Source organism: Vanessa tameamea, chromosome 19, assembly GCF_037043105.1.
Source record: "Vanessa tameamea isolate UH-Manoa-2023 chromosome 19, ilVanTame1 primary haplotype, whole genome shotgun sequence".
Classification (NCBI taxonomy): Eukaryota; Metazoa; Arthropoda; class Insecta; order Lepidoptera; family Nymphalidae; genus Vanessa; species Vanessa tameamea.
In genome coordinates, this window is record NC_087327.1 from 7,284,803 (window position 1) to 7,299,609 (window position 14,807).

General features: G+C 34.6%; 2 protein-coding genes across 3 annotated transcripts in view; one reads left to right on the top strand and one right to left on the bottom strand.

Annotated features, from left to right (window-relative positions):
* Positions 1 to 559: 559 nt before the first annotated feature.
* On the top strand, positions 560 to 6,657 carry LOC113399469 (RDS/peripherin-like protein xRDS35). The gene is made up of 6 exons (XM_026638612.2): positions 560 to 781; positions 886 to 1,042; positions 1,489 to 1,663; positions 5,181 to 5,301; positions 5,748 to 5,855; positions 6,317 to 6,657. Exons 1-6 carry the CDS (start codon positions 572 to 574, stop codon positions 6,593 to 6,595), a joined length of 1,050 nt encoding a protein of 349 aa, XP_026494397.1. The 5' UTR covers positions 560 to 571; the 3' UTR covers positions 6,596 to 6,657.
* A 1,313-nt stretch (positions 6,658 to 7,970) lies between these two features.
* Positions 7,971 to 14,807, bottom strand: part of LOC113399450 (isopentenyl-diphosphate Delta-isomerase 1) — a 234,456-nt gene continuing 227,619 nt past the window's right edge. The window contains exons 1-6 of one of the 2 annotated variants that reach the window (XM_064217871.1): positions 13,505 to 13,649; positions 12,969 to 13,088; positions 12,240 to 12,425; positions 11,751 to 11,879; positions 10,985 to 11,160; positions 7,971 to 8,897 (exon numbers count right to left, since the gene is read on the bottom strand). In XM_064217871.1, coding sequence (XP_064073941.1) covers positions 8,753 to 8,897; positions 10,985 to 11,160; positions 11,751 to 11,879; positions 12,240 to 12,425; positions 12,969 to 13,088 — 756 coding nt within the window. In that variant the 5' untranslated portion in view covers positions 13,505 to 13,649 and the 3' untranslated portion in view covers positions 7,971 to 8,752. Of the gene's footprint in view, positions 8,898 to 10,984; positions 11,161 to 11,750; positions 11,880 to 12,239; positions 12,426 to 12,968; positions 13,089 to 13,504; positions 13,650 to 14,807 lie in introns of those variants that run through there. The other variant, XM_064217872.1, reaches the window with a different exon arrangement.

Genomic DNA, 14,807 nt, shown 5'->3' on the forward strand with positions numbered 1-14,807 from the left:
AGGAAGATATATTTCAACTGATCATTATTGTTTGATGAAAACATTTCTAGTCGTTTTTAGTTGTATTGTTAACAAAAAAATTTTGCGATATTATAATTACAATAGCTATAAAAAAAAAGAAATTTAACATAGCGGCTAATTTATATAATAATTATAAAAAAAATACGTGGGCGTCTCGGGACGCCCGACAGAAGTAATAACTTTAAAAAAACGTCCGCCCGAAATACGACTAGCGCTGTGCAATAGAGTTAAAAAGGAAAACTTTCCTGCCGTTGCCGTATGCGTAAGAGAAGGGGCAGCCAGACAGACTGGCACGCGTTAGATAATGAAACAGTTTACCCTCCCATAAGAAGTTATCATTTCAACAATGCATACATTTTTTATTCAACGTAATAATCGATAATCTTATTACATATAAACTAGTAACAATAATCAAATCGATAATCAGAATGTCACGTTGCCCAATCACTAGTTCCATCCATCAAAATTTTAATAAATGATGGATTTAAGGGTATTGATTAAATTGAGTGATAGTTAATGTCACTCATAGATATACTCATATATAGTTATCATGCTTTTAACATGGTCGTCTTTTAATAATATAAGAATGCTTCTCATGGCCTTTATACCAGTAACAATATTTTATTTAATATGGTTAGTTAATACGTCAGAAAGAATAAGAAGTGAAGAAGGAACGCTTTTGGACCTAATATGTTGGCCTGATGGCAATGCTATTCCTGCTATTATAGCATGTGGAGCAATAATTGCAATTGTTATTGAGGTTATTAAAGTTAAAGGATAATTATCATTCATTAAGCATGTTTTTTTGTTTGCGATGTTCGTGCTAGTTATGTGCTTTTAAAATGAAGTATATTTATTTATTAGCTTTACGGATTATACCAACTGTTCAAAACTGGCTTACCGAAGAAAGAATACAATGTAACTAGGGGCCTTTTCTATTACATTTGGGCGTTGATTTGTATAATTATAGCATTTCTTGCAATCATGTTTTATTCCGGTCTTCAGTCAACTATTATTAGAGGTTAGTTCATAATAACTATATAAAGAAATTAATATAATCTCTGGTCTTAAAAAATTGTAAGATGTAATAAAATATTTAAGTGACTATAAGTAATTATATACAAAAAACAACAAAACAATAGTTAATGAACAATAGTTCATTCGGCTTTATGTGCTTTTTTATGGACGGCACTGGAAAGAAACTGAATATCTCGGTACCGAGCCATTATTTGTTGTTAAAAATACCGAACAACTCTTTCCCGTTCGACTCTGAATTCGAACCGAAACCGAAGGATTCGAAGCTTGTAATCTTCATCCGCACGTGTTATTAGATCAATTATTTAATGATTTTTATGTTAAATATGTAGAAGATTTTGGGGAATAATTTCGCTTAATCTGTAACATAATGTTTGTTTTGTCATTCAAACAGATAAGTATATCTTGTATTTTTATTTCAATTTCGTTTAGCCAAAATCAAAGGTGGAATAACGAAGGCTATGCTCCGATACGCTAACCACTTGCCATCTAAAGTTGCGATAGACCGTTTACAGACACACTTCCACTGCTGTGGACGAGAAAACTATCAAGAATGGTTCTATATACCTTGGGACACCGGAAAACTGAAAATAGAATCCAACAATTTGTTAGTAATCGAAATTTTGTTTTTTTTCATTTTTTTCCTATTTTATTATAACAGCAATACCAAGCATTGCTTTTTGTCTGCGTACGATAACTGGGCGGTACCTATGTACGTCTACCCAGACGGGCTTGCAGAATGTCTTACGAATATATTTTATAATAAGTGAACATTCATGGTACTAAAAAAAAGGATCACGATGCTTATGTAAGATTCATTTTATCTTATTTCCTTATAAAACGTAGAGGAAGATCTCATATATTTGATCATAATGCTCTTTAATGAAAGTTTGCAGGAAAAAGGTCTACGAGACAATTTTAAAACGATAGCAAATTTATCTATTAATCTTTTGTTACACTCAAAAAGCTTAATTTCGTTATTAAATTTCACTAATTTTAAAATCGGAATCAAAAATACGCCTTTGCCACCTCGGTATCCAAGATGTTCCCTTTTTTTTTTTTTTTTTTTTTTTTTTCTCTCTGGAAAAACGCATTACGCGCTTCCCCCACGTGATGGAAGGTGGGGGGGTGTGTGGGACTCCCCGGAGCCCTGGACGCCGAGCGCGCCCAGGTACGCCGGGTTTACCCACTAAAAAACCAGCGGTACCCTCTCCGTCTTTCGGTGGGCGCCACGGGATCGCTTGCGCATGCTACCGTGACGCCCTGACGGTCGGCCCGCCTATGCGGGCCTCCAACACCTAGAGGGGGTTCTCGGGGTACTGAGACCCCCCCTAGTCCCTGCGACGCCTATTCTGGCGGGGGGAGAAGGTGCGCGTAGCGCTTCTTCCTCCTCCCCGGTCGTCTTCGGCGGAGCGGGTCTGCAGCGGCATCCTCTTCCCGCTCCCGCTCCGCGGCTTCCTTCTGCGACATCACGTTTTCGCAGAAGGAGCGCATCTCCGACCAACACGTCTCGCTACCGAGCATTTCGTTGACGATGCTCGGCAGCGAGAGGTCTCCGCCCATAGTCGCCGCAAGGGTGTGCCTCTGGGGCCCCCACGCGGCACACTCACTCAGGGTGTGGAGCGCCGTGTCGACTGGCGCACCACACTCGTGGCAGGAGGGTGACACCTCCCGCCGCGCTATCCCGTGCAGGTACTTACCGAAGCATCCGTGCCCGGTAAGTACCTGCGTCATCCTGAAGGTGAGTGTGCCCTTCTTCCTCTCGACCCAGCGACTCAAGTGGGGGCGGATCGCCTCCACTGTCGCCAGGCCCGCCGTGGGTGACCCCAGGTCCTCCTGCCATCGGGCGATCAGGGCTCGCTGGGCTAGAGCCCTGATCCGCCCGACCTCCGCCGACCCTGGACGGTCGCCGCGGTTCCTCGCCTCGACCCGGAACCGGTACACTTCCGCGAGCACCTCCGCCTGGAGCTCCCAGGGCGGATCGCCCGCGAGAAGTGTCGCCGCAGCCCACGACACCGTACGGTACCCTCTGACGCCTCTCACCGCTATGACCCTCTGCGGCTTTCGCAGCAGGGCCCGGTTGTCAGCGGTGAGGGCGTCGACCCAGATCGGGGCACCGTACAGCGCCATCGACCTCACTACGCCGGAGTAGAGACGCCGGCATAGCGATCCCGGCCCCCCCACATTCGGAAGGAGGCGGCCGAGAGCGGCGGCGGCGTTGATGAGCCTCGGGCCGAGATGGACAAAATGCTGCCCGAAGCTCCATCGACCGTCCAGGATGAGGCCCAGATACTTCATCTGGGCCTGCACCTTGATCACCGTCCCCTGGACGGTGATACTCGCCCCTCGTGGGGGTCCCTTCCGTGGACCGTGGAAGAGGAGGGCCTCCGTTTTGGATATGGAGACCCTCAAGCCCAGCATTCCCATACGGTCCACGGTGAGAGCCGTTCCGACCTCGGCGAGGCGAGCCGCCTCCCGAAAGTCCCGCCCAGTCGCCGTGACGAGGGTGTCGTCAGCGTAGCACAACACCCCCATCCCGGGAAGGACGGGAGCTCGCAGGAGCCAGTCGAAACCGACGTTCCACAGAATTGGGCCGAGAACCGACCCCTGTGGAACGCCGCAGCCTACCCGACGCCGGACCAGCCTCCCATCGACCCCCGCCCAGAGGATCTCCCTGTCCTGGAGGTACGCCTCCAGCAGCCTCCTGAGATAGGTCGGCACCCCATGGTATCGGAGTGCCTCCCGTATCGTCTCGAAAGGGAGACTGTTGAAGATCCAAGATGTTCCCTAGGGTAGGATAAGATGATCCTGATGATTCCTGTTCTTGTAATTAACCTTTTTAATGACATATACATTGCGGTATAGGCGACGTAGATATATGACGAAGGTTGACAAATGCTGCTCATCCTAAGCGAATTCTTCGCTCGGCTGCTTTCTCGAAGTTGTTCTTGTTGAACTATATGACTTGACCTAGGTATATTTACCGACAAATGAAGAGGTTTTCCTTCGACGTATGGCGGTTCCGGCACGATATGCTTATTGAACACGACCTTGGTCTTGACCAAGCTCATACCGACACCGACCCGCCGGAAAGATTCGATACAGCGACTCTACAATGATGACGATATCGTCGGTAAAGTGAAGGTGTATGATATTGGTACTTGCCGTTTTCATTACCCCACATCTGTCCCGCGTCTTGAAGAAGTCTTCCAACGCGTTGGTAAACAGTTTCAAGATATAACACCTCCCTGTTTCACCTCTCTGCTCAGTTGGATCGCCTTCGTTTTACAGCTTAGATTTGGATAGTAGATAGATATTTTTTGCGGCGTTATATAGACAACTTGATAATATGATTGCAAAGATTTTTGTATTAAAGTTACCAAAGGTCTCAATCGATCTTCCTTTAGACCAAAGCCTTAGGTACTATATTTTTTTATTTTTTTATTTAATAGCAGTCGTCAGTTATTCTCACTGACATTACGAATTATAACAAACGAGGGTATAGTTCGCAAAATTAAAAAAAAAAAACAAAAAGTAGGCATTGTTATTAATTTCCATGTCATACTTTTACGCTGGGTAAACATTATGCTAACATTTTAAAAAGCATATCGTAATGTGGAATATTTATTTAATTTTCTGACACTGCTATCGAATCCTGAACTATATTTTAAATTTAAAGTATCTTACTTAACAGGAAGTTAGTTATAGACATTGCCCAAGCGAGTTAATAAAAACATGGCAAGAACACACTTTTCTAGAGGAGTGTTCCAATCACAAATGGTTGGAATAAGTTATAGGTATACATACGTAAGTTTCGAATAAAGCGACAGTTAGAAGGTAACAATTATTGATTACCGTACAAGTGCAGTAATTTAAGTACTTCATTGAATTTCATAATGAATCAATATTAATTAAAGTATATACTGTAATTTGTAAAATTTAATAGTTTTAATTCCCATTATCAAAATGCGTGTACAGAATATCAGTCCAATTCTGTTGCCAGATTTTAAAAGTCAAGATTTAATAATAGCTTGTATAAAAAGTCAATTGTTAGAAATACTTATTGTACAGTATTACTACAGTAATTACGTCTTGTGGTAGAATAATCAATTTTCTATTAATAGTTCAAGTCGTAAGTATGTGGCGGATAACGTGCCTTACAGTTGTTGTTCAATGGATGTGATGTGGCCTTGTATTCATCACGGGGTCACACAGATGGGAACTATTTACAAGTATGATCCTGCAGTGAGTGACAATCAATTTCTTTAACAATACACAATGAGACTAGATTTCTATGTAGCAATGATAAGATAGGTATCAATAGAGTACAAAGAGATACTAAAAAATAAATTTTAAATAATTCTCATCGCTGTATATTGTGTATATCTATAAAATTATTATGTAAATACCTCGTTGATCTAGTGATTAAAATAACGCCTACGGGATTCTGGGTTTGAATATTGGGTTGGGCCAATAAGGGGCCAATATATTTTTTTGTCCAGAAATACTTAGATGCTACTAAGACGAAAGTTACACTCGTGTGCCTGAAAAGCACAGAACCGATCATTCAAAACTTTAATGTAGAGGTAACCGGGGATCTGGATATAGGTGTATAAACACTACGATTTAATCGATAAAACGGGAAATATGAATTTGACAACAACTAGTATTATAATGTTATTGTTTTTCAGAAGCAATTAACCATTTGGACTGATGGCTGTGAAGAGAAGTTAATAAATGAAATGACATCGATTTCCTGGAAGTTTAACGCAGTTATGACTTTAATAATCATGGCCATGGTTAGACATTATAAAATAACTTTTGAATATTTTTTCCTAGGATTTATCTTTTAATTTGTAGCCCTCGTATCTAAAAAGAGGAAATAAGCAAAGTCAGTAAGATTTTTATTAATTTAAAGTTCGGTTATACCACAAAATTAAAAAATATATACGTATACACATGGAGGACTATGTCATATTATGATATGTAGCTTAATATGACATATTGCTGATAAATACAAATAAATGAGATCCAAAGGAATTCATTCGATTGTGACGACCGTTTATTGTGTACGTTTACGAAGGTTCCTGGTCTATAGTTTGTTTGGATGTTTCTCCTTCAATCTAAATGTTTCCTGTAGACCCTTATGACTACTACCCATGCGAATCATGGACGGTTAGTTTGTTTGTTTATAAAAACAAAAATGTGAGAGAGGGATAAAAAAACTATGTTATTACTGTTATTTAATAACATATTTTAGGGTCTACAAATAATAGCAGCGCGGTATCTTCACACCGCATATAATAATGGCTTGCATGTTGGTAATAAGATCAGATGCTACGCGTACTTACTGCGTTCCGTGACAGATACCGAGATGGAAGAGGTGCCTAAAAGAAAAGAATTTAAAAGGAGAAAGTTCCATAAAGCAAGAACCTTGGAATGGGTCATGGCAAAATATAGACCAAAGAGTAAATATACCACATCATCAGGATCAGATTTGAATAGTTCTGACGAATTGTTAAAGCCAATATACGAATAAATTAAAAAAATCGACTGAAATAAAATATTTCTGTTTAGGTATTAAGTTAGATGTTTATAAAGGTGATACCAGACGGTTCATTTGAGTGAATGTTCTTTTGAGTGAATGATTCATTTTTCTTTCATTCCATGTTCACTCGGCTTAGCTGGAATGACGTAAAAAAGAACATTCATCCGTAGTTTCTTTCAATATGGCGTCGAATGAAGTCGTGTCTCTTGGAATAAGTTTAATTTGTGATAATTTGACCAAGGAGCTAAAAAAAAAATTTAAGAAAATTGCTTTCGAGACAAAATGACCAAATCCGAGTGAACGTTCACTCTGTGTTCAGACTGTTCATTTTTCGTTCATTCGGAGTGGGAATGAAAGATGCCGAATGAACGTCGTTGGATCAGTTCACTAATGAATTCATTCGGCACTTTTGTTTCACTTTGTGTTTAGACGTGTCACTTTGAGTGAAAGATGCAAAATGAAACACGAAAATGAACCGTCTGATTCCACCTTAAGGCAAAAAAAATGAACGAATTTGCTTTAATTACTTACCTATATAAATAAACAGAAAATAGACTAAATAAATAGAATTTAATTATTGGATGCTCTACATGCTGTTGTACCTTTTGTGGGCATTTTGTATTTAGGGTCACTTTTTTGGCTGATATTAATCAATTTAAATTTAAAGAAAGTTGTAAATTAGAACGATCATCTTAATAATTAACTTTAACCATAGAAAATTATAAAGATCAGCTTAATTTTTTTTTATTTTTAACGTTTAATATAGGTTTTCGCTAACTTTTTTTATTCAGAATGTTTGTTCCATAACTGTTTCAAAAATAATAAATAATTAAAATTTTTAATTCTGTCGATTAAGTTTCAACGGGAAGTTATTTTTACCGCGCAATTTGTGACGTCATTTCATAAAAATTGGCGTTAATCGAGTATAATAGCGGCTGTAAAACGAGTAATTGATATTTATTTAATTACAAATTTACATACAATAACAAAATTTTCACGATCAATTGTTTTACTATAGTAGAAACTAAGAATTTGTCACTCCCGCTGACACACATCACAATCAAATATATTTTAGCGTGCTTTCAACGGCTAATCACCGTTCAATATTATAAATCCCAATAAAAATCATAAGTAAATTAGGAAAAAATGTATATACCATATGCATATGCCATAGTGTTTTATGAGTTTAGGTTCTAAAAAATAGTAAGTAAGATAACTAAGCCTTTCTCATAGAATACTTCCATATTGCATTTTACTAAATCTTTGGGATATAACACTTTAAGTTATATCCTAAGACTTTCAATTTATTGGGTGACTTGTTGATCAAAACAAGGGTAAATAACTATATTTATTTAAAATAAAACAATTATCTTCGTTTAAAATTTATAATAATTCAAGCACCATTGTTATACAAACCATACAAATCCAAACTGAATTTACGTAAAATATTACAGATAATAATATTACTTAAATACTAAAATCATATTGAATATCCAAGAGAAGCAGGTTTTTGATTCTATTGTGTAGGAAATATAAGTTTTATTAATAATCGCTGCACTGCTCAACACGAAATTATAAAATACTTACTAATAAAATTAAATATTTAATCTACGGAGTGCTTTAAAAATCACGCAATATTATATAATGTATCTGTGCATAACGAATAACTGGTTTAAACATAAAATAGCAAAATTGCAGGATCCTTATATTCTATCATATTTTTATTCAATAATGTAATCGTTTTAAGGAACAATCGTATACAATTCCAAATGAAGTGTTAATAAAAACAAAAAAAAAAAAATGTAAATGAGTCCTTTTTTTAACACTTATGCCTTTACTTCTGTCAACTTCAGTTAACTTAATGATTAATAAAATCAAGGAACAAAAAAGAAAAATATAATTAGGTTAACTTTTATTTCATATAAGTAATTTGACTTAATATAACATTTGTATTTTTATTACACTGTGATACTTAATGCTGTGAAAATGGACAAAATAGCCCAATTTTTTCTGTTTTATAATTTTACAAATTAAAAAAATAATATAATTCAGTAAATACTATATCGAAGTTAACCTTAGTCATACAACAATGATAATAATTTAAATTATAATATTTTATATAAGTAATAAATTAATGATGTACTTAAATCATTTTTCGTTTAAGAATTTTTGTATCTTGTCTGGTTCGGCTAATTCCTTGATACGATGAAGGTTGTCCCACCATAATTTGAGTCTATGACGGCGAATCATATTAAACCAAGGTGTTATTGGTCCTTCAAGAGTTGGGAGGTACCTAAAATATTATTGAAAAAATATATTAATCTAGTAAATAAAATTGTGGTATGTCAGACCATGCACAGATGAAGCACAACCTGTGAAGATGGAAGTATGATTTTTACGCACGAGCTAATCAAATAGTATAATTGACCATTAAGAATAGAGTTAAGGAAAAAGAGATGTGTTGGAAAAAAGTTGCTTTCGCCACATATTATGTATTCAATAACATACACAATAGAATAAATTAACTAAGTTAGGAAATAAATAAATAAATTACTAGACATAAAAAAATATATTAAAAACCCCGTGTGAAAACAAGAACAAAAAAAAAGTTAATTTAAAGTAATAATAAATCTTATATGATAAAAAGGGAAAAAGTATGTAACGGTTTCTGCCAGTTCTTTACTGTTAGCCGCGCCAACTTCGTTCCAATGTTCCAAAATGTATTTGTCTTAACAGTAGTTATAGATCTATTCGCTCTTAAAGGCGCGCCCTTCCATACTAAATCATCAGCATAAGTATGCTTATAAGAGGTCTTAACATGCGTGTCGCGTGTGATGATTATTGAATTAAAAAAGAAAGCAAAACTTACTAATTTTATATTTGTTAAGGTACGCCGATAATTTAAAGTGGAAGGGCGCGCCATCACGAGTAAAAGATCTGTACTACATATCTTTACTGCAGTATTGTCAAACCAATATAAACGTGTTAACAATTACGCGTCTATGTTATAACTTTATTCTCACACGACAACACATCACTTTTTTTTGTTTACAAGCCTATCGCACTCGATTTACTGACAAAGATCTAATTGAAAAAAAAGAAAACATAGCCAGTAGTAGGTTACCCAAAACCCACACTTGGATAAAAATGTTTTATTCAATGTTGCAAAAGGAAAATCCGGAAAATAAGTAACGCTTAAAATTATGAAATTGAAAACGTTAAAGTTCAGTTAAATACAAAGGAAATATTGTAACAGATATTTTGAAAATCACTATCTGTTTAGGTAAAACAATTTTTATTGCTATTTAAATGTCAAATTTTAAAATAAGGTTGCATTGATGTATTTTGTTTAGAATTTATATTAATCAAAAAAAATTTTCTGTCAAATTTAAAAATTTTGTTTTAATATATAATTTTATGTCACAAAATTCTAATCGTTTTCTTTATTAATTTTCGCAAAAATAATTCTTAACACTATCTTAGACGATAATAGACTGAAGCTCGTATTTAAATATCCACAAATTGTAAAATAATCTCAACGCAGATGCTGGCAACTAGCTTAAATAGATCTATATCAATTGTTATTGGCATTCTACAATCACAAACTTTATCAATTGACATGATTGTAATGCTAATATATATATATATATATACTTATAAATAGGCGTTTTTTTTTCTCTACTTATCAATCGTTTTTTTAATGGTAAATATTGATTCTATTGTTATTAATATAATAATATTAAATGATCGACAAATGTTACAGTCGATAAATCAGTATTATGGAGTATAATGCCACTTGCTAGGTCCATAATATTGATTTATAATTTTTGATTTGATATCAAACCGCAACAAATATTTGATAGCAACAGTTACTATGTTCTAACCGTAATAGTAACTGGTTGAACACTATTAATAACGTTCTATATTATTTGGTGACACACTGCCACCTTAAGTTTTTGTTTTTAAATATCAATGTTTTTCATTTCATAACCAGAGCCGTCTCAAGCTATGCTGGGGCCCTTGGGCAGCCATGAATTTGGGGCCCTTTTGGTAGATATACTACCATGTATAAATAATTTGCTTTTGGCCAGGTCTTAAGTATAGTTTCAAATAAACGGTGCGGTAATTTTCGTATATCTTTTCGTAGGAATCCGATTGGTTATACAATATTATAGCTATTTTATAGCCTTTGTTTTGATAAATATATTAGTTATTTCTTACAAATATATCTCTTTCGAAAATATACATAGCAGTCAACGTGAGAACAAACGTGTGTAAGAAATTGTTGGTTCTTCTCAGGATGGGGGCCCTGGGCACGTGCTCCATGTGCACTATGGTAAAGAGGGTAATGTTCATAACAATATAGTAAAATCAACTCACGCATTAAATTCACTCTTTGGCACGAAACAGTACTCAGAGATTTCATCGGAGTTGGGTTTGACCTTTACATCAGACTGGAAGAACAGTATATGGTCGATTTCATGTTCGCCCCACACGCCGTCGCCGGGGTCGTGGTAGTGGACGCGAGTTAGAAACGTAAACATTTCCGGGTCCATCTGTTTATGAATTTGTTTCACTTAATAAGAAATAAGTTGTAATATAGAAAATAAAAAAAATATAATTCAAGAGTAACAGTTAGTGAATTGTTCATTGTTGGGCAAAGACCTCCATTTTAAAGAAATATTCTTAAGTTTATGCAATATGCTGTTCTACAATGAACTGTTGGAATAATTTTAATAGGTATTAATAAATAATTACATATTAATAAGTTAGATAGATAAACATGTGTTCCTTCAGCATGGCAAACAAGAAGAATTATAAATACATATGAAGCACATGTATACTCAGTGGCATATTTTACCCTTTGATCTCGGCTTATAACTCAACAACAAATGTCTAGGTATAACGTTTGCATAACAAAAAGTACATTTTTAAATACGAGTTAATGTTCAACAAAGTAGCTAGTTAGCTAAACATTTTTTCTCATATCTTTGTATACAATTACATGAAATGTTATTTGTATCAATACCAATGTATACCAATACAAAGTAAGACTAATTTACTTCTTTAATATATGATAATCATCCATTTATTAGAATAATATATTTATAAAATATATATAATAAAAAGATGATAAATTCATTACCTTATCAAGAGGTATACCCAACTCATGATTGAGCCTACGTCTAGCAGCTGTAATCACATCTTCAGGTTGGTTGTCTATGTAAAGGGGGTGACTACAACATGCATTTGTATAATAGTCTGGATAAGTTACCTGTAAAAAGGTAAATCAAATGAAGTTTCTATATATATAAAACATAACAATAAACATATGTTTTTAGTCATCATGGTCAGCTTCAAATATCTTATTTAATTTATTTTATGTTCTAATTTTATTTTTATTTTTGTTTAACTACAGCTACTAAGGACATATCATATAAATATGACATATCTAAGAAGGCTAATAGCTTTAGTCCAGGATCCATGGTCCATTTTTGAGGGTGTCTCATCATAATGAAGCTACTCACGAAACATTAGCTTGATAGTAATCAAGTGCAAAAATGAACCATTGATCCTGGACTATCTGTGTAGGTAGAATAAAAATAAATTGTAATAAATTAAAGTATATAATTACTTTCTGGCTTGATCTTCTCTGCAAAAGTATGTCTCCCCGTTTATTAAATAAAAACACACTGAAGGCTCTATGTAACAGTACACTGCCATCAGGCCCAACTTTGTGACAGTCTCGCTTTGTAGCTGTTCCTATGAAGTTATCCTTCTCATCGACCAGTAGACAAATATCCCTGTCTAATGCATCCGCCTAAGAAAACATAAATGTTGTTTCAATGAGATTCCTGAATTATTTACATACATAAAACAATACTCAATTTAAACATTTAGTAATTACATTATAGATTAGTAACTATTGATAATGAGAATGTTATTTTAAGTTGTTTTCTAATTGAGATATTTGTTAAATTTTTCAGTACTAACTTTAATAAGTAATATTAATAATAATATTTGTAGTATGTAGTATAAATATTTTTCTAGTTTTTAATAATATATTTCACTGTATCTATTTATTGTTGTATATATAAAGTGTATTTATATTGTTATGTAAATATTAGTACCTATATATTCATTCTCAGTTTTCAAATATTTGTAACCCAAAGGTTATTTGGAAGACATCATTAGTAAGCAACAGACTGAGAGACAGTTTATTAGACTGCCTATTGAACTTTTGAACATTTCTTGTATTCTATATCTCTTTGTAATTTATGATTTGTGTAATTTGGAGTACAACTGAGTATTATTAAAAATTAAACCTACTAAAAGTATTTAAAAAGTAATTATATTTACTTACCTGTACAGGTTCTATGTTATCCTCAACTTCTGGTTCTGGCTTTATTGGCTTCGATGCTAAGAACCTCTTCTCTACTTTTAATGTGTTCCATAATGTACGGGTGATATTTCTCACAAGCATCTTCAAAGAGAGAATAAAGCAGACTGAATAAAGTTTAACTTTATTTGTTTGACAAAGAATGTTTTTCAATGGCTACATAACTAGATTTAAGCTATTGATAAACTTCAGATCATCTATAGTTTGGTATTTAATATAGACGTGAATTTTTAGTTGTTTTTTTAAAACCGATACATAAATTACAACAATATTTAAACTAAATATAAAAACAATCTAAAACTAAATATAAATACAATCTTAAATCAATCTTTATACTTTTAATCTGAGGATTAAAATGTTTAAGATAAAAAAACATTGTGTGTAAAATATAATCACATGAGAATTGAGAATAGAAACTACGAGTGATAACAAGATTTTATGGATTATAATACATAATATCATCATGCGGTAAAAAGTAAGTAAACGTAATATAAAAATACCTTTATGCTTTTTTAATAAGTGTATTTATTGAAACACCATTGATATGGGTCAATGCTAACTATTCCAGTAAGTATTATAAATAACCTTTATATTTTGTATTAATGAAGACGGAGTAAAATAGAAAGCATAAGCATATTAGTTAGTTTAGTGACCAGTTGGCAGTTCTCAGTGTTCTCACTCGTCTGTCAAAATTAAAAGTTGACTTTGACAATTTCAAATTCGGATAATCATAATTACTTAAACATTGGCTAAATATTTTACAGCCAAATAATCTGTGTCCCCTTGGCACAAAAAAATATTTTTCGGTCAAATAGCGTATACTCTATTCCAACCATAACAGGAGAAAAGCAAATAAACAAACTTTGACAGGAAATTGACTCTTTATCATCGGTCGAGGGCTTGAATTGTTGACTTGAAAAATAATTATAGATACACGTCAGAATAAGAAATAAAGAATGTAATAAAGAAATCGGTCAATCTATTTTGTGTCTTCTCCATCCTACGTGTCATTGGCGATATATATTCAACAATCTGTGCCAACAAAGTACAAGTTAATAACGTAATTGGATCATTATACTTAAATACAGACAAAGAAAAAGCAGAATTTATTTGAGTTTATTTCAAAGACATTTTACTTTTAGACTGGGTTTTATATCTTAACTTACTTATTCCGTTCGGTGATTGAAACGATAAAGATAGTAAAATGATAATAAAAAATCACACTTCCTTGATGAAGAAATAATGGATAAGAACATTATTAGTATTTTTTTTTATTTTTTATTCTGGCTTTTATTTGTGCCAAGAGGGCACAGATTATTTCGCCAATGACACGTGCGATGGAGATTGAACGGTACGGTTTGGGACAAGATAACAGTATATGGGATAAGGAACCTTCGTCTAGGCCACATTCACACAGAGTGATCTCTGACTCTAATTTTACAAAAATGTATGGGTGTACATGCATGTCCAAGGCGTAGTCGGCAGATAGTTGTGGTGATCCAACGGTTAGCTTGCCTGTGAAGAGAAAACCAAGGTCGCCTTGGAATATCTGGTTGTAGAGATGCGTAGAATCTACCTTTAGATTTTGATGAAACTTTCCAAACAGAGTTCCAGGATTTATCCAGATGAGTTTTCGCTAGAGCACACAAGTCCTGAGTTGAATTTTCAAGTGATCTAGGGAGACATTACAATTTTTATAGAGTGCTGTCGCGAATATTCCGGGTTATCCTTATCTGTGGCAAAGTGTTTGTCAGAGCAGTGTAGGCATGTAGCATTGTCTTTAACAACCTCACACAACTCACC